At 33.4% G+C, this 21,799-nt stretch overlaps 1 protein-coding gene across 2 annotated transcripts in view; it reads right to left on the bottom strand.

Moving 5' to 3' along the window:
- Positions 1-21,799, bottom strand: part of LOC123671419 (hemicentin-1) — a 365,630-nt gene that overhangs the window by 208,144 nt on the left and 135,687 nt on the right. For both annotated transcript variants that reach the window (XM_045605267.1, XM_045605266.1), the window contains one exon: positions 11,099-11,226. In XM_045605267.1, the coding sequence (XP_045461223.1) occupies positions 11,099-11,226 (128 nt within the window). The remainder of the gene's footprint in view (positions 1-11,098; positions 11,227-21,799) is intronic.

Here is a 21,799-nt window from a genome sequence, read left to right as displayed (position 1 = left end):
TTTCTCACAGTATGAGCAATTCATAGTTTTGAAGTTGAGTAAGCTATGGAGAGTACTCTACTTTTCATAGCAGTTGTAGGAAAAAAAGGAAATTTCAGAACATGTTATTAAATTTCATTACAATAGATAGATAACTGTCATTTATTGAAGAGCCAATGGTCATCGACGAAGGGTTCTTCAGCCTTGTAATATCATATAAAATATTCCTCTAATTATTCCGAAATGGAATGTGTGAAAATTTCAAGTATTCATCGTCTATCTATTGATGATAATGAACCAAAGAGCAACCTCCGTTTCTCTTCAACTGAAAAATTAACTTCGCTGGCGATCAATAAACAGCAATAATTCAAAAAGCGTTCCGGCGGATAGATTGATGCGATAAAAAAATTTGAATGCCACTTAACGCAGTGAAATCATGGAAATGCAATGATTTTTCTAAAACGAGCAACGATTGGACCTATGCGATATTCAAACTCGAACCTATTCCATCGCGTAGATTTTTCATGAAGGCCTCGATACACCGCGGATGCATTATTGAGTGGTTTTTCCGATAGGGAATATCAATTACTTAGGGTCGGAATTACAGCAACTGTCTACGTTATTTCCATAAACAAAGCCCTAATTGAAAACAGCGTGCGAAGCAAAATGTGCAATTGTTATTCAGTCCATTGTATTTTCAGTCCCACCAAGGCAGGTTGAGTACTTTTATGTATGCGGAGCTCTGCGAAGTCGGAGTTTCCAATATAAATAAAAATTGAAGAAAATATGTAAATTAGGCTCGCATACTTCCCTTTCTATTTTTGATGTAATATTTTCATTGTACTCTTGTACTTTTCCCCCTCATAAATATGGATCTTGGCCCTAGCGCTCCGCGAGAAGACTTGGAATAATCTTACTTTATGGGGATTTTATGGCTCTAACAAGATTAAAATTGCGCAGTTTGTGTAAAGTGTTAGCGCTTTTGTCGGTTATACACTCGAATTATAAATAAATAATAATATTCCAACGAACTCGATTCCGAATAAGCAGCCGCAACGGAATTGAATTAAGAGTGTGGAAATATAGTTTGGGGCTTTTAAATTCCCACTTTATGGGCGTAAATCTATTCAGATAAACAGTGGCGTACGGCCATAAAAATTTCCCCATATTAGATAACGATTTTCGAAATGAATCTATATCACTTCTGAATAAATCTTAAGATTGTTTAAGGATATGTTGAAGGACAAAATATCTTCGAGTTTTCCCTTTATTGCGGATGAGACCACTATTTCCTCAATGAATTTTGTTGAGATGAGCAAATATTGCACATGATCCTATTCATAGATATTACTTTCGATATCGGACCAATTTTGAAAAAATAGTTCAGTAATTTGCATTTCAGTAACTAATTCTTTTATTATAAATATGAAAAATTGACATTTTTGTGTCTATTCCTCCACAATAATATATCTTTATGATATATTTGGTTTATTTTTGTTTTGGAATTCAATTTCAATTCTAAAAATGACAAAATTAATAATTAACCAAAAGAAAATTTCAGAATAATTAAAACTGTACAAATTGAGTAAACGGTTTACAAATCAAATTAACATAAAGACAGAAGAACGTTTCTGCATTTTTGTATTTAATAATAGTTCAACAAAATTACTGAATTTACAAACTCATCACTTGTATACCTTCTTCACAAAAAATTTAATGAAGGAACATTCAAATTAACCAAACGTACCTAACTGTTTATCTTGTAAGGATTCGCAGAGAAAGCAATTACTTTAGGTAGTCATAGATTTCTTTCTTGTTATTCTTATGAAATTCATATACAAATCGAAATTTACAATTGATAAACAATTTTAAAATTTATCTTTTGGTTTGGTAATGACTCTTAATCAATAAATGATTACTTCAAATTATAAAAGTTAAGTGAGTCTACATGATAACCTGATAGAATCCTTCAAGAAATGAAGATTCAAAGTGAATACATCAAAAATAATTGCAAACTACTTCGGAGGAACAACAGTTAAGAAAGAGAAAGCAGGAAACGTCAAAATAGAAAATCAGACGATAGAATGAAAAGAGAAATGAAAATATCTGGGAGTAAAAAATGAACTCAACAAACAGAAGAAAACAGAAATAAGGTAAGGTAGTTGCACGGGAGACTGTACCCGCTGCTCAATCCAAAAAGTAAACTTTCTTTAGAAAACAAGATGAAGATTATAAAAATAGTACTAATGCCGAGCATTACGTATGTAGAAATAGAAAATAATAAAGATCAGTTGCGAAGTACACTAAATACAGTAATCAGAACAGCGGTAGGCGCCCCATGGTATGCAACCAACAACAAATCAAAGAAGAATTGAAATTGAAACTTTGGAGTTAACAAATAAAGAAGGTAATAAAGACAATAGAGAGAGAATAAGGAATAAAGAAAGACACAAATCAAAATAAGAATGACATATAAGAGGAAATATCTCTTTCAAAGAACTAAATGAAAAAAAGGGACAAGCAGTAAGTTAGACAACAGTACGAAGTCGGATAAATGAAAGAAGAGGTGTAAAGAATAGAATTCCAGTCCTGATACAAGAAGAAGACCTGAGAGTCTCTAAAACACAGGCGCATGAATGAATGAGCCTTCAAGAGTTCCTGAAAATAGATCTCACATCTCTTAACTAGCAGACGAAAGATCAACATTATTTATATTTGAGAAGACAAAATATGCCCAAAATGCAACTTGAGTTCCTTTGCTTTGAAGTCAAAGAGCATAATATCCTCGAAAGATATCTACTTAATTTCAAGTAGGAGGACCGCATTATCTGAAAAGGTAATCTATTTTCTTTGGCGCATTAATCTGAGATGATTTCAAAGAGTTGAATACAAGACCTCTTCTCGATGGAAACTGTTATACGCTTATCGGTCTGGTACAAGTAACAAATAGAGAAGCGAAATGTATGGATGAAATTACAAATTTCCCCTGTGTGTAGCGGCTCCCAAAAAAGAAAAAGCGTTAAAGCCCGTCTTGTCTACTAGCGTGGAAAGTTATGTATCCTTGAGAGCAGAGGCGGACTAGGCTTCGGGTTATATCTAATATTTCAATTATTGCGCCTCAAAACAATGACATTGTGTCATTGATCTTGATCATTTTGAGAGAACAAAACATCAGTGATAGACTGATTATTTTTTCGACTAATTGGCAGTTATTGAGCAATCGTCATATTCATTGATTACCTAATTAATTATTGAACAAATTTTTCAGTAGAACATGGTGTCGAGAAATGGTTTGTTCAAATGACCGCTCATTCGATGCTTTGTGCTCAGTAGTTGAGTACATTAAAGAGGGTCTTGACTAGAATAAAAAATGTATAGCGGTTTTTCTGGACTTAGCAAAAGCATTCGATAGTGTCAGTCACGAGAGGCTGCTACACATTCTGGAATGTTATGGTATACGTGGCGTAGTTTTGAATGTTTTTAGGAGTTTCCTATCGAATCGTGAACAGTGTGTGAAGGTTAATGATACACTAAGTCAACCTGGGATTGTAAAAATGGGTGTGCCCCAAGGTACTGTTCTTGGACCTGTGCTGTTTCTGGTTTATATGAATTCTCTATTGTCCTTGGTAACTGATGTGAAGACTGTATCCTATGCGAATGATACAGTTGTGATATTTCATGAGAACTCGTGGGCGGAGGACAGAACGGCTGTTCAACTCGGTCTTCAAAGAGTTGCAAAATGGCTAAGTGAGAACCAACTTTCAGTAAATATTGAGAAGACGAATTATCTAGCCTTCAGCTTAACAGAAACCAAATGACCAGATTTTTCTAGTATAAAGGTCCCCGGTATGCAAAATGATATTAAGGAGACTAATGAAGTCAAGTACTTGGGTATAATTGTTGATAAAAATTTTAAAAAGAGCAATCATGGAGATTATCTGTCGAAAAAGGTGAGGAAGCTCCTTAACAAATTTTACCAGCTAAGAGAATTTCTTTCACGAAAGATGCTGATACTTGTTTACAAGTCTCTAGCCGAATCACTTTTTCGATATGGTATCTTTATATGGGGCGGAATGTACAGGAACTCATTGCAGAGACTAATTGTTGCGTAAAACTGTATACTAAAGATTATATTCAAGAAACAAAAGAGATATCACATTAGTCTACTTTACACTGAGGATATGTGCAATATCCGGACATTATATTTTCATAGTTTGTGTGTGTACGCTTTCGGAAAGAAGTTTTTCCACAGTTGTGTACCTTCCGCTAAATACTGGGGTTTATTTGAAAGTATTGTTAGGCAATAAAATCACTGGCCCTGAAGGAATTTCTAGAAACTTGTGACAAACCTTGTATAATCGAAATATTCATCTTCCTCCAAGTGACTTTGGATATACTATAAAAGTGTCCAAAACCTTCTGACTTCACGTCAAGAAAGGAAAAAATGTTTCTTCTCTTCATCACTCCTAAATAAGTTTCGCCAAATATCAACATTTATAGATTGGACAGTATCCCATAATTTCCTTGAAGAAAACACAGAGGAATTCAGGGGTTCGATCGAACGAAATTCGTGGAAACCATCCCTGTCCCTAGTTACATTATCTCTTTCGCCTGTTTAGTTTGCTTGAATGATAGACTTTTAATGCGTTCGTTAAGAACAAGTTCCAGGATTTAACATGTTTTTAAGGCGGCAAGTGGACTGTCTAAAGAAATGGACCAAAAGATAAGTCCTCAGCGTTCTTACTGAAGGTTTTGGATTTCAACATTAAGAAGTGAAGGACCTTTTGTATGGCTTATTGAAAGATGAATGTTCCAACTAGGACGTGAAAAATAAAGAATTGCACTTCTTCGTGAAGATTGTTAATGGATGAATGTCCTAAACTTTCAGCACTTTACTTTGCTCACTAAATCTTCTTTGAAGAAGTTCAAGCTAACATCAACTCACTAAGGGTATTTTACATAATTCGGTTTTTTCATTCGGAACATTTATTCGATGAAATATTCCAAATGAAAAATTTGTTTTCATCCAAAAATTCTCATGATTTCTTTCGATTTCAATGTACTTAACGTTTAATGACATGAGTATTTATTCGATTGGTCGAAATGTTTCAACTGCCAGTTTTCATTAAGTTCCGATTTCTTCGATACATTATTCAAGGCTTCTTATTTTCTTACTCTTCTTCGTGACAACTAAAAAATCAGAGAAGATTTCCAAGGAATTGCCCCAAAGAACAAGTTTTATTAACCGTTCGCATTTAATGTCTTCAAAATGTGATAAAACCCTAGACATACATAATGATATAAGTTTCTAATCATTCTTCATGATTTTTCGTGAAAGTTGGTTAGGTCCTGGTAAAAATGATTTTTAATTTTGTATTTCGTTATTTAAACTTCACTATTATTATTATTTATAGGGGTGTTCCAAAAAGACCACGTCAAACGAAAATGGAACGTAGATCAGAATGTGCTTTACCTGAGAAAATCGAGATGAAAGTCTCACAGTTTTCGAGATATTTGATGTTTCATGAAAATGATGATTTTTCACTTTAAATATTTTCTCTCATGCCATAGGTACAATTGAATACTTTCGAATCAGTTTTTTTTCGTGAATATCATTGAATGATTGCTTCAATTTATACACTGCAAAATATCACAAAATATAATACAGGGGTTCTGAAAATAAAAATGTTTAAAATTAACGTTGTGGAGAAAGTGTTCTTTTGTATAGTATATCCAAAGTCACTTGAACTAGTCTATAAAAACGCTTGGCCAGAGATAATTGCAAAACAGTCATAAACCATAGACGCACACTTTTCAAACCCTTGAGTTGAAAATAATATTTTTGCGTATGTATGGGACTCAGATGTCGATTCTTTCAGAAAATTTGTGACGTGAGTAGATTTTGCTGTTACATCAAAAATGATACTATGTCATTCTACGGTGTTACAATTTGATTATGAACTGATCGTTGCATAGAATTATAATAGCACGAAAATTTTTGAGATGAATTCGGAAAGGTTCTCTCTGAAGATAAGACAAACTAAGGTAGAATAGGTGCATGACCTTGAGATCCTTGAGTGACATCAAGTCACTCAAAAAGTTTTTTGGAAAAAACCTAAATTTTTCATTCATTCAGTCAATTTTACCTAGGTATAAAAATAGAGGGGTCTCAAGCAAATCCTATACTTGAAAAGTTATCGAGGAAAAACTTAAATGAAGGAAAACTGCAATTTCTCATCGAATGGAGTAGTCTATGACTTCCAGAAAACATAAAAAGAAACTAAATAGTCGAAATTGCATGAATTGTAATAAATTATTCGTTAAGATGGTTGAAAATCCATAAACCAATAAAATTTTAAATTACGAATAATTAATGACATTACATGAAATGTAATAGTTTCTATGTTTTCCGGAAGTCATAGACTACTCCACTCAGTTAGAAATTGTAGTATTTCCTCAGTTCAAGTTTTTCCTCGATAACTCTTAAATTTTTCGTTTTCAGAATCAGAATAAATATTCAAAGATATATGTGACCTATTATCAAAACTGTCCTGACTGATGGCAGGAAATAGTGAAATATTTCTATTTTCTATGAAATACTTCATTGATTTTTCGATCTGGCTACGTAGATGCTAATTTGACGTACTAAGAGCCTCAACATCATAATATGCCTATTCTACATGATTTCTCAAACCAGTAATAACATTGCTAAAATCAGAAAATGTAATGAACATTTTGTTGGTTAATCTCATTTTAATAAATTCTTCCTTCAGTGGAATGAAGATATTTAGGATGCGAAATCATTTTCTTCAGAACCCGTCATATATCAATTCTGACTTTGAAAGTAAATGGAGGAATAGATTTGATTGCGAAATATTCATCTTTTTTTACATAAGCCATTGAATTGTGCCGAACATCATAGTCGAAATCATTAAAAGCAACAGTCACTCAACGAACTAAAACTACGTAAAAATGGATTTCAATAATACCCCTATGGACCACACTGGTCTAAGCAAATTATTAGAAAGTAATCAAGAAGTGATAGATACACGATACAGCTAATGAGTGTAACCAAAACGCTCTTAAAGTGGAAAGACGAATACGAGGGGAAATATTCAGCCAATAGGATCAATCTAATTGGAATATTCTTGTTTCCAAGACGATTTGCTAAATACCTGGGTTTATTTGAGAGTATTGATAGCAATATTTTCATAAATTCCAAAGGAATTTCTGAAAACTTGGACAACCCTTGTATAATTGAAATATTCAGGCTTCCTCCAAGTGACTTTGGATATACTATACCGAATTCGATCTGAGGTGGTATAAAAAAGAAGCACTGGACCTTTTCTGGATATTAAAGGCGATGTATACTGTTACAGTTTTTTTTTTTTTTTAATTAAAAAAATTTCTCTGCATAACTTCTAAACGGTAGGTAAATGCCAGCAGAAATTCAGTGCTTAATTGTATGTTGTGAACATACATTTTCTTATTACCCATTTGCATTTCTGATATTCTTATAAAGGGGGTTTTTAGAGGGTGAGTCATGATTTTTTTGGGACAACTTCTTTCGTTGTATTCGTTTTGGTGAAAAAAGAAATATTCGATGGAGCGAAGGAATTTCAGGAAGGGGGTACTCTTATCCAAATACAAAAAATTTAACCGTTTTCGAGATATTTGAGTTTTTGTATTCACATGATGTTAGCAGATTCATCATTCCCGAGATTCATCGATGACCATAGAAATTATTCAAAAAAAAATCATAACGCACCTTCTAAAACACCGTTTTTACCAATATCAGAAATGTAATAAAGGAATATATTTCAACAACATACATTTATGCACGAAATTGCAATCTGGTGGCATTCATCGTTCAGAATATATGCGGAATATTTTTTATTAATTTAATCAATTTTGGAAGGATATATTTCCCCCAAAATGCATTTTCGGCCAAGTTTATTTTTCAATGTTCTCTCGTTTCCAGAAAGCTCGGTACACAGTTTTGACTAACCCTGTATTTTTGTTGATAACGTTATAATCGTGGCAGAAGAGTCGGCGTTCATATAAAGAGTTCAATTCAATGGTAACTAAAATAATAAAATATGACATTAGGCGTGAGTAATTTTGGTTCATTTTGAATATAATCAGGGGTAAAAATGGCTATTTCTGTCGTCAATAGACCGTCTTCATCTATTATGGATTGTTTCTAGGAAGTTTCGAAACGATTGTCACAGAAATAATAATAAATGAACTATTGATTGTCTTCTGTATAGGATATTCCAACATGAATTATCTCGATAAGGCCGGTGTTGCACTGAAAACATTGATGTAGGTGTTGGAGGCCCTTGACCCTAAACAAATAATTAAAGAACCTACTAGAACAACCCTGTTCTCCTCTATTTCACAAGACTATATCCTGACATCTGATTCGGGTTTGGCCGAGGATTCTGAGGTGATGCCGCAGGTGAGTGATCACGATCTCAACCATTGTATCATTAATGTGAGGGTTAGGAAGACTTGTCCAGTCGTCAGGACCTCTAGATATTTCAAGAATATGAATTATGACCAATTCAAGTTTGATCTTATGTCCATTCCTTCGGATAAAATTCATGACAAGATGACAATTGATGATAAAATCAATGACTTTATTTCAAATATTTCAACTTTCAGAATATCTAAAAATGTTTGCGCAGTGGCTAATTAATGCCTTGAGAGAACTGATTGGAATCTTTTTATAATCTCTTCCAAAATTTGAGGTTATATACAGGTAACAGGGTGTATCTGAATGAGGTTATTTTTTCAAAAAATTTTATACCAAATACACACATTTTCGTCACAAAATCACCCCTTCCATTTATTCAGAAACACCTCATAGAGAGGAAACTTATGGGTCGTAAATTATTGGGGTCCTTTGGAGCAGGTGAAATAATTACTAGCGCTTTTTTCTATTGCTTTTGAAAAAAAGATTCCGATCAGCAAAATTTGAAAATATCTTTTATAAGACAAATAATATGGAGAACAAAAAACTGTAGGGTGGATTTTATAATTTTCAAAACCTTTCGCTCACTGTATCAAATTTGAAATGATCAACTATAATACAATTCTCAACATTATTGGAGTTAAACTGTTAGAATTTGAATTAATTTCCATTATGAAACTATCAAAAATATATTGCTCCACAAAAGTTAAGAAAGTTCGAAAATTTTATGTCCGTTTCAAAAGTTTCATCTACCAAATGTTCATTTACAAAGAATGAAATGTTTACTTTCTTATATGTTCTTCTCGTTTGCGTGTCTGAGAATTTTGGATCAGTTACTGTTTTATGTTGCTACAATAAACTTTGATTCAAAATCTGAAAATTTGTTTTGCAGTATTGTCTAGACGTTAACAGAGCGGATGAAGCCGAAAGCTATTGGTATGATCGAGGCAGGACATAATAAGAAAAATCAAGTTTATGAAGGCGTAGTTTTCCAACTCTTCCATCGATATAGAGAAACTGAAAACGTGACCAAAAGACCTGGCCGCCCAATATCTACCAGTCATGCACAAGATCGGTTTCTCAGTGTGTCTACACCTAGTGAGCATTTGAGTACTTGTCGAATCATGCAATAATGGTTTTCCTCTATTTCAGTATCGTAATGAGTTCATTACAGTACTAAAAACATTGCTGTAATGAATTCATTACAGCATCGTTTTCAGTTATATTTTTCGTTTTGTGGTTGTCTACACCGAATTTCGATTCTATCAAAATTCAACAGAAATCAAGTGTCACTATGATATAATTTGGATATAGTGAAATTATTTGTACATTATTAGCAATTTCTCTTACTCCTGGTGGTGTTAAATCCATTTCGTCAGACATAATTCAAAAATTTTATGCGTAATTGTAAATTATTTCAAAATTCGAAACGTCCGATTCATATTCAAATTCCGTAATCTGTCAATTTTTGTGACAATCACACCAACTGCCAAGATACAATACAAAAGTCACTAGTATATATAATCTGAATTTTTCATTGAATTTCGACAATATTTCACAAAACTTGACTGAAATAGAGAAAATATTGTCTAATACTCGTTGCAAAATGCAATTCCAACACTCTTGCGTTCGAAAACTCTCTCCTTCGTCGCTCGTTTTCGAAAGTTCATCCGTACAGAGGTGGTACAGTTACTGTTTGGGGAGCCATGTGTTTGAATGGACGTTCAGAATTGTTGGTGCTTGATACTAACATGCATCTGTGGAAATCCCTGGTATTCCGAATTCAGAGCTTTAGATTCTCACCAACCACCTCTTCATATGCTTGAAGAACTCAAGCGACTTTTACCGGAACTCTATTATTATTATTGAATTGACCATGACTACTTCAACAATCTTATCGAAACGATACAAAGGCGTTGTCAAGCTGTGGTTGATGTTCGAGAAGACCATACTCTTCACTGAACTTAATTCTTTCAATTTTTTGTGTGAACTGATCTCGGAACTGATTATGTACTACAAATACTAAAAATACTACTGGAAATAAATTTTCAACTGAAACTGTGGAACACATAAAGGAATAGACAAAAAAATGATTCAAATAAGTAAGTAAACATTCTGATTCATCATATTTGAAAGATTGCTAAAAAAAAAATGGAAACTTTTGAAACAGTCTCAAACTCTTTGAAGTTCCTTAACTTTTGTGGGGCAGTATATTCAGAACAGTTCAACCAGAAGGAACTTGTTGACCAAAATAAACCACAAAGAATATCCCAATCACTTCATCCGTGCCACCAGCTCTCAAAAATCATTCAATAATATTAACTTATTGTTCACACGAATATTTTTTCAATGAAGCCTTTGAAAGGCTCTCACGAAAGGTATATATACACTTCTATATTGTATAGCCTCAAAAGGCACAAATGAATGAATGAGAGTTCACATTATCCAAACTTCACTTTAGTGACCTACCCTTTTTTTACTAAACGGTGGAAATCATTTTATTGTTCATGAAGAATTTTTGGTTTATTCCGGGTTATTAGTGTTAAACTATTCCACACTTTTTCAGCAAACCAAAAAAATTGCATATACAATACAATAGCGAATTCATTCGGAGTAATATATTATTTTGAAATGAATACTCACGTTGTGATACCACCTATAATTATTCGCACTAGGATTTGCTTGTCCTTCGCATTTTAGCCTGACCTCCGATCCCTCTTTAGCAGGCAGAGATAGCTCGGAATCCAATTGTACCCTTACTTTAGGGGGATCTGAAACAATATCGTAAAAACTTAATTAGTTCAGTTATACGAATTTGAGTAGAACCTTCAGACGGAGATGTTTTTGCTGGTTAACAAGGTGATTGAATGAACCCCAACAATCCACAAGTGCTTCCTTGTATCGAGCGTTCAGCTCATTTATTCGCTCTACGCATTCTACACCTGAACAAGGATTAGAACTGTTCTTCTAATGAATGTAACTTTCAACTATTCGAATTTTCAATTGAATGTTTTTAGATGAATATCACTTAGACGAAATAAACGGCATACAGATGTCGTAAAAAACAATAACAATCCATTTTCTACTCATTATTTACCACCAATGAATGAATAATCAAATATGCTTTTAAACGATAGGTTCAATTCAAAAAATCAATCAATAAAAGTTAACCAACAATGAAGTTATGTCATTTATATTAGGGTTTATGCTTATATTTATGTTAATGTTAATGTTGATGTAGATGTTGATGTTGATGTTGATGTTAATGTTAATGATAATGTTAATGTTAATGTTAATGTTAATGTTTATGTTTATGTTTATGTTGATGTTCATGTTCATGTTCATGTTCATGTTCATGTTCATGTTCATGTTTATGTTGATGTTTATGTTTATGTTTATGTTGATGTTTCTGTTGATGTTTCTGTTTATGTTTATGTTTATGTTTATGTTTAAGTTCATGTTTATGTATTTTTCTTACACAAAGTTTGGAATGGTGAATCTAATATAGGTAGGTACTTTCAAAATCTCAACCCCTTCAAAATTGTATCCACGAAAATATTTAGTAGTTCTTTCCAAAAACATAAACATAACTTGGAAATTTCAGAGTTCTCACAAAAAAGATTATACACGCGAAGCTGTGAGATTATTATTGTTTTATTTATCCAAATGCTTGAAATTTTACGAACACAATTGCAATCAGTATGTGAATTGAAAGGATGATTGTTCTCTGAAATGATTTACAGACGAACCTAGGATGTTTACTGAGTATACAGGGGGAGTCTTTGACTTGGACATATTTTTCAACCGAAGATTCCTGAGGTCCCAAGAAAAACCCTTCTTTTCTTACCATTTTTTACGATTCGGCTCAGTTAAAAAATACAGGCTGTTGAAAATCCATAAAAAAATGTAATTTTCAAATGGAAATGGAATGGAAGGAAATGACTTTCGAAATAAAGTCTTTTAGTGATGTGATGAATCTTTTCCGAAGATAAATATCCATCAAAATCCAGTCAACTTCAGAATGGCCGCTATACTGAGAAAAAAAATCGAATCGGAAAAAATGGAAAAGGAAAAAATTATTTATTTTGATCTCAACAATCTTCGGTTTATTGCAGAAAGTATTCATGGTTGGATTTTATATCGAGATTATAGAAGATTTGCGACCTTCGTGGTCAGTGGCATTACACCGACAAATAGCTCCAAATTTATTATTTTACGCCATGGGGTGCAGAAAATATTCGAGGGAAAGGTTAAAAACTATTTCAGAAAGCCTTTCGTATACATTTTCACATTCTGTTTCGTGAAATACCTCAGCGCTCTATGAAGACGAAGTTTGAATTCAATAATGCATGAACTGCTGGTACCTACTTAAATACATGTCTTGCCGAGTTGTCCATAAGTGACTCAGGACTATTGACGAAATCTTCGAATCAGAATTGCTCAATACCAAGATAATTGCATGCATATTCAAAAATAATTTAAGCAAGTGATTTCAGGTTAATATTCCTATCGAATTTGTCTCTTCAACTATATACTTTTCGAGAGAACTTGCCTCAATAGTTCGACATAAATCTGGAATTGATTACCAAGTTTAACTTCGATTAGATATTCGCTCTAGCCACTGTCCAAACATTCTGATAATGGAAGCGTATCCCGTTCCATACATATTTCCATTTTCTGTCACGATTAATTACCCAAAATACATTCTGAAACGTTCGTAATATGCAAGAACAATTAGTTGCATAAATATCAAGGCGCCCGTCTTACCGAGGAGTGCACAGAACAACCGAAACGTAGCATAGCAAACACACGACCGTATCTCTGAGTTCCTTTTGCACAAGTTTCACCAAGTTAGAATAATTGAGTAGAGTGTACTCGAATGCGAAGCACATGGCTGTTAAATGGTGGGACGCTGAACATTTCCACTCGCCCAAATACATCCGCAATCTTATTCATATATTCGGAGTTCTACCGCGTCGAGACAAGACATTCATGTGGAATCTTACCAGAAGTTGCATGTTTTGAAAGAAACTGTAGCAGTTAGTTCGATGGATTCTCGATTCTTCGACTGCAGAGAAATTAAGTTACCTCTTCATCATAAAAATTTTTAGTGTAATATCTCTCAATGAAGAAATAGAGAAAAGCGCAGATATTAGGCCAATTGAGAAGTCCCCGGTCTGATGCACAGATGGCGGTACAAGTATAAAATTCATATGATTTTTAGTTGGTACCAACCTTCAAACGATACGTGTCAAAATTTGACAGCAGTAAGACCATTAGTATGTGAGATATTGCGTTTTGAGTGTTGCTACTTTTGTTATTTGAAAAAAGATGGAAAAAAAGAATTTCGTGTGCTGATAAAATATTGCTTTTTGAAGGGAAAAATACAGTTGAAGCAAAATCTTGGCTTGATGAAGTTTCCGGGGTCTGCAACAGGAAAATCAACCATCATTGATTGGTATGCTGAGTTTAAACGTGGTGAAATGAAAACCGGAAACGGCGAACGCAGTGGACGCCCAAAAGAAATTGTTACCGACGAAAAAATCAAAAAACATTTTTGAATTACCGTAAAGTGAAGTTGATCGAGATAGCAGACATTGTGAAGATATCATCTGAACGTGTACATCATATCATTCACCAATATTTGTGCAAAATGGATGCCGCGATAGCTCACAATCGATAAAAAGCAACAACGCGTTAATGATTCTGAGCAGTGTTTGAAGATATTTAAGTGCAATAAACCTGAATTTTTGCGTCGATATGTGACAATGGATGAAACATGGCTCCTCATTTCATTCCGGAGTCCAATCGACAGTCAACTGAGTGGACTGCACACGATGAACCGAATCCAAATCGAGGAAAAACAGAACAGTCAGCTGGCAAAGGTTATGGCATCAGTATTCTGGGATGCGCAAGGTATAATATTCATTGATAACCTTCAAAAGGGCCAGACCATCAACAGCGATTATTATATAGCGTTATTGGATTGTTTAAAAGACGAAATCGTTAAAAAACGGCCCCATTTGAACAACAAAAAAGTGCTGTTTCATCAAGACAATGCGCAGTGTCACAAATCAATGAAAACAATGGCAAAATTGCATGAATTGGGCTTCGAATTGCTTCTGCATCCACCGTATTCGCCATATCTGGCCCCAGCGACTTTTTCCTGTTCTCAGACTTCAGGAGAATGCTCGCTGGAAAGAAATTTAGCGCCAATGAAGAAGTTATAGCCGAAACTGAGGCCTACCTTGAAGCGAAAAAAAATTCGTACTACAAAAATGGTATCGAAAAGTTCGAAGAAGATCTTCGAAGAACGATAACTGAAAGTTTTTCGACTAATCTTTGGAAAATAAAGGGGGGCCCATTTGAAAAACACCAAATAAATCTACTCTATATCTCCAAACCGATAATTGATTTCCATATAAACGATAATTATGACTGAAAAAACGTTGTGGAATTTATCGAATATCTCCAACAAAAAAAGAAACCGAGATATAGAAAAATATTTGAAACGAGAACAAGTCAACATATTCATGATCTGATGAAAATTTTTTCTCTAAGTCTTATTGTTAATATTTTTTCACTTATCATGGAATTTGGAACAGCCTATACATCTACACCCAGATATTTCCTTTAAAATATTTATCTAAATTTTTGAGAACTGCTTCAATAAAGATTACACGAACTGTTAACTAAATGGAAAAATGTAAAAATCTCGATTTGGGAGCTTAAATTCGGACCTCATTTTTTGGCATAAAATGCTACATAGTTCTCATTAACCACGAAGTTTTTTATTATGTTACATGAAACTCCATTCTCAACTTCGTTTCACGAGTTACGGATGGGATAATTTGACTGGCTAACTTTTAATTAGTTGAATATCTTTCTTCGGATTTAACTACTCCGAGATAAAGGGGAATTTTTCTCAGAGAACGAGGATAATTAATGAATTTATCTGTTCATCACGATGGTTCCGCTGTAATGCAGCATCCGACATTCATTTGAAGATTAATGAAGCAGCCGGAAAGCAAGTGAATATTTACTACCGATCGGAGCTGGTCTATTATGTTGCTCTTCCTCTGCATCTCACGAAAAGGGTATCGCTGATGGGTATCCAAATTTCGGAACAGATGTATCTCATCAAAGATGATACGAGGATATATTTATGTTTTTTCAAGATCATTCGAAGAAGTTCAATGACCGACCATTTTACTCAAATGCAAATTAATGAAAATTGATAAGAACTGAGAATTAGCTCCAATTCCTTATTGATTATCCTTATGATTTTCATCTCAGCTCGTGAACGGTCACATATTTCAACCAACATTAATATTTTATAATTCAACTAGTTTGTCCTCACTACTTTGTCCGAGTTATAGACCATCTCTCAGTGGGGAAAATTGCGTGTATACACTATGTGTCCCTAAAGTATAGAACAAATTCATTTTTAGCTAAACAGACCAATTTAAGAAATAATCCTGAAACACGTCGATTTTTTATTTTACTCTAACGTATTTTAAAATAATAATCTAATATTCAGGGTGAATTACTTTCGAGTAATGACGTCACCGTCATTTTTTATAAATGGAACACCCCCATTTCGTCTCAATTTTCCGATCACTCGCTGAGCTGATTCCAAAAATGTATCACATGTTGATTCCAAATGGTACAAGGTGGACAAAAATACAATAGTTTTGTGTGTGCTCATGAAGTAACGCGTAACATTCTTCATTAGTTAAATTAACAATATTATCAAAAATACTTATTGTCTAGCAGCAATGGGTTTGAATGTAACTCCCTGTAGTTTGTTACATCTTTAGATTAATCAAAATGTATGAAAATAGAAAGATTCTTCATTCATATTTCAATGATGAATTTGAATTTCAAAATGTTTTCATTATCATGAAATTACCAATTTTTCTAAAAAAGATTTCAGCCAATTGTCATTTATCGCTTTATTTGGTATTATTGATACTCTGAATTCTCAAATTGACACTAGAAGAAATTTTTTTATAAATCTATCTATCTTATAGATATAAAACTAAAAATACATAACCTGCCATACGAATTGTCAATTATTTTCTACGGAATGGAAGCGTGGATATTGAAGAAGATTGATATCAGAAGGATGGAAGAAGATGTGGATGTACCGTAGGATACTGAGAGTATCGTGGACGGAGAGAGTGACGAATGTGGAGATCTTGCGGAGAATACAGAAACAGAAAGAATTGGTACTTTTAAAAAGCGCAAACTGCAATACCTGGGACATATTATGAGGGGAGATAGATACCAGTTGCTGCAGCTTATTGTCCAGGGAAAGATAATGGGCAAGAGATCAATAGGAAGGAGAAGAAACTCGTGTTTGAAGAACTTGAGAGAATGGTACAATTGCAACAACTGCCAATTGTTTAGATCTATAGTATCAAGAATAGGCATAGCTTTGATGATAGCCAAATTTCGGAACGAAGACAGCTCTTGAAGAAGAAGCCATACGAAATGTGAATTCAAAGAGTTTTACATATTTTTTTGATGTTTTGGGCTCCATCCATGAACTCGACTCTCAATGAAATTTCGTTCTTGTAGAATTTTGCATATTATCAAAACCGAAAAAATGGAAACAAAACAATCCAAAAAAAAGAAGAACACTCAAAAATTGTTCCTTCCTGTCATAACCTCGAAATATTAGGTAAATCCAACTTTTCAATGTCAACTTAAGAAAAAGCTAATCTCATATTAGTAATAACTTTTAAATTAAATTTCATCTCTCTCTCTCATCTCTACGTATTTGATCTTTACACATGAGTAGTTTTCTATAAAATTCATAAAAAAATCTCAGGCTACTATTTCATACTTTTGTATAAATGTCGTCCGACAGGATTGAAAAGGAAAATATATATTCGAATATGATGTTTCACATGGAATTTTCTGAAATATGGATCCTCCGTTCATTATAATTCAAGCCACGGTAGCTGGAACCCATTTCCCCATTGGGAAAAGCATATTTGTATTCAAAAGTCAACATATTATACTGTGGTTGATGAAGAGTAATTAAAAAACAAAGGCACCTTAATGTTTTGCAAGCCTTTTGTGAGAACTTGATCCGACATGAATAGAATGAAAAAAATATACAGAATACACTTGAACACTTCGGTGTCCAAAATGAGTAATTTTTTTAAGAAATACCCAATAAAATCAAATACAAATATGTATATCGTTTCAATTGAAATGTAAATAGAAAAATATACTTCATTTCCAATAATACAGTAAAAAGTGATGAATTATTATATTTATGAAATTTACATGTGGAGAAATTTCAATATCCATTGGGTTACTCCTTGTAATCATTCAATTGTTTCACCTTCACCGCTTCACTATTAAAAATCTTTTTATACTCTCTCACACGATGAAAATGATTGGCTTCACTTCCGATATGGCAGATCTTCCATTATTTTGAAAGAATTCAGGTGATTTCACTATTATCTTTCTGAATTATAAGAACTTGGATACAGGGTGTTCCAAATTCCACTGCCTATTGAACGTTTCTGGAGAACGGGGTCCATTTGCAATCAGAAAATTTGGAATATATTGTCCCTGAATCCTTATTCAGCTAAAATATTTCAGAATCTTCATTTTTTAACCTATTTATTAACTAAAATGTTCAATGTCTCACAGTTTTCCAAATGAAAAAAAAAAACAACGAAAAAAAGGGAAAATTTCCATAGTCATTATTATGTTAATTATTTTTACTCTGAATATTCTATGCGACAACTCGATCTCGTTTTTAGAAGTCGAATGATGTAGAAATGTCGAAACAGGATGTTCAAATATTGTGCCAAAAATTGTACAAACTTCAATTTTTTTTTTGTTATGATCAATCATAACTTTCGATTTTCAAACTAGAACCCTAAATTTTTAAGATCATGATTACGTTGGATTCTACGGAGAAAATGAGGGTAGTGTTCAAAGTTGATCATGCACCCAAATTCAATATTTCAAGGGTTATTCTAGATTATTTAAATTCGTGTTATACGAAGGGACAATTTCATCCAATCTCTTTCTAGAGTGGGTTTCATACCTGTATTCTATTATCATAGATATCAGAATTAATTAAAATTGCAGAAATTAAGTCTTCTTTTATGGAGTTATCTACTTCGAGAGCATGCACATTTAGAAGTTGTGCATTTCGTGTTTTTTCAAAATTCCTGTGATTTTTTCTCAAAGTCAAGATATGCACGATTTTTCTACATACTTCGAAAAAGTGAATCGAACTTAAGCATGGGGCATTTACAGTTAAAATAATTCATACAGTGTGTTTCATTGGTAAATGTACATAAGTTAACCTGAGGTAGAGCTGCCCTAGACGAGTCCAAAAAACCTATATATAATAGGCCTAACATTCCCCAAGTATATTTGATTGATATTTGAAACGAACAATTCAGTCCATTAGGCCCTCCGATTAATTATTAAACTAATTGAAAAAATCAGGTCCGTATAAGAAAAATATGGGACTCTTCACAAGCTGAGATTCAACCTCCTTTATAGCAGAATATTGGAACTTAATGGAAATATTCGGAAATAGCAGAGATTTTTCAATGGGAATCAGTAGATTTTAATTTCCCACACGTCATTCTACTCATCGAAGTGTTCGGACAAAAATTTAGTTCAAGAGTGGAATTTCACTAACTTCTCAAAAAAATCATACTTTGAGATTGAATTGAATAATGAATATAATTCTAGTTACTGATGAAGAGCCATTTTCACGAGGCATGGCGTCTTCAATCTGAAGAATTCGGATATGAGAGCTGAAGAAAATCCTCATGAAATTAGGTACACCAAATACCAACACAAATGTTCAAAGTACGTATGGTGTGGAGTTGATTGAAGCACACATCTTACTAAGATGGGTTACGGGTGATCATTATTTAGATTTCCTTCAAAGTCAACTACCTGCATTACTCAAAGATATGGACATCGCAGGGATGTGTTTTCAGCATGATGGTAATTCTCCGGAACCTATCCAAATATGTGGATAGGCAAAGGTGGACCCCATACATGGCCTGCTAGATCACCAGATTTCGATCCTGTCGATTTTTTCTTTGGGGATATGTGAAATCCTTAGTCTATTCATTTGGAATATGAAGTGAAAGATATTCGACATAATTCAAAAAGGACAAGAATGTGTATCGAGCAAAACAATTGACCTTCGAACAACATCTGTGATTCTTTTAAAATGTTTTCTCTGTTCAATTATTTGTGTTTAGTAATTTATTCATTGTTGCCAACTTGTCACCACACAAGCCATGCGTTTCTGGAAAATACTTGTGAAAATTTGTCAGAATATCAAGAAATACAAATATTCAATCAATGAAACAAGAAAATTTCCCAATTTAGTCTCAATGTACGACTCTTCTGAAAAGTTAGTGAAATTTCACTATTGAACTGAATTTTTGTCCGAAATTTTCTATGAGTTGAATGACGTGCGGGACATTAAAACCTACTGATCCCCATTGAAAAATTTCTGCTCTTCACGAATATTAGCATTAAATTCCAATATTCCACTATACAGGGTGTTTAATCTGTTGAAGCTTGTGAAAAGTCTCATATTTGTCTAAATCGGACTTGATTCTTTAAATCAGTTCAAAAATAAATCGAAGAACCTAATGGAGTAAATTCTTCCTTCCAAATATCAATCAAATATAATGGGTCGTTCAAAAGTTATAAGGAATTGAAAATATTGGTGAATTTATAAACCACCCTATATCTCGGCTATGAGGAAGATTAGACCTATCATATATGGGTTTTTCGGACTCTTTTAGAGTAGCTCTACCTCAGGTTAACGTATGTACATTTAACAATGAAATACCCTGTATAATCGTGACTACCGTTGGAAATTGTCTGTTTTTTTTGCGGTTTTTTTAAGTTTTCCGGAACAGGAGTTTTGAATATTTTAATATTTCAGCTGAAATATTACGAACAATATCATATTCCGAATTTTCACATTTCAAACATCCTACAGGCATTATAACTTGAAACACCTTGTATAATCCTGTGAACTATATACATATCATGAAAAGGTTCTCTGAAATAATTCTAAAATTATATCTCTCGTAAGCTGTAATGCGTGTAGAGAATAATTTTTGAATGAAATTATTACGAGTTGATTCCATTTTTTATGGTTGGTTTATGCACCATTCCTAAGAACTATAAACTAAGAACTCTACCTAAGAATTCAGTGGCGTTTATGCATTCTCTTGTTAGTTCTTAGTGATGGAAAGCATAGGTGCCCGTACTACTTTCTATTTGTGCTATACTTTGATGTTTGACAAATTTTTTTTCAGATACAGTGAATACTTTTCATCAGTAAACACTAATTACGGAACATAAAACGGTGGAAACTGTCACTCGTTAATATTGAAATTCTATGCGGTGCATGCGCACTTCATTAGTTTAACTGGGGGCTTAGGATTTCTTAATTAAAAGTTGGCCAACTTTCTAGTCATATTGTTAGTTCTTAATCCTTAGGTAAAATGCAAAAATGCCTTCATTATTGATTTGTTAGCATTCAATTCTTAGTCCTTAATGTTAGTCTTAGTCCTTAGTTCTTAGGAATGGTGCATAACTCAACCATTATTTTTCTCTTTAGAAAAACATTCACAAAACTTACAAGAAATTCAAAATTGTGCAGAACAGTCTTATTCCATATTATAAATTTTGTTTGAAAATATCGGAGTAGGCCGTTCTCGAGTATCTACCGAATGATTGATGATGACATTTCGTAGAAGTATAAGAAATTATTTCCCAGAATATCTTTTACTCTTTGATTTTGGAAAAGTCTGTGATGCATCTTGGAGGGCTTAGGTGACACCGCACACTGTCGCTGCGGCAGAACAACAGCGTTCGGGAAATATACTCGACAATTCAATGCTAAAGTAACTTCAAAACTCCAATCGAAATTTTATGTTAATCACGTTACCAGAATCGAAGAAAATTCAAAAGCAATATCAGAAATTTAACAAGACAAAATTAACGTGACAATACATCCGATCGGATTCAAATTTTGCTTGTGAGTGTAAAAGGAAAATTTCAAACTAGATGCAAAATTTTATGTTGTCCGCGTCATTAGAACTCTAGAAAATTCAAGCAGAACATCGAAAAAACTAATAATCTAATATTCACGTGATAAACTTACCGACTAGCTCGAGAGGACCCCGCACGTTTAGTATGGGAAATGGCTTTTCGTGAATTTGGCTGAATTTGATATGTTGTTGTTCTTCATGAACTGATCAGAAAAGTCCTTAGTCACAAAGCTCAAAAATGGACAGTTTTCGAGATATGGAGCTTTGA

Source organism: Harmonia axyridis, chromosome 1 (assembly GCF_914767665.1).
Source record: "Harmonia axyridis chromosome 1, icHarAxyr1.1, whole genome shotgun sequence".
In the NCBI taxonomy this organism is placed as follows: Eukaryota; Metazoa; Arthropoda; class Insecta; order Coleoptera; family Coccinellidae; genus Harmonia; species Harmonia axyridis.
The sequence above is the reverse complement of the archived record's forward strand: the minus strand, read 5'-3'. Positions and strand labels throughout refer to the sequence as shown.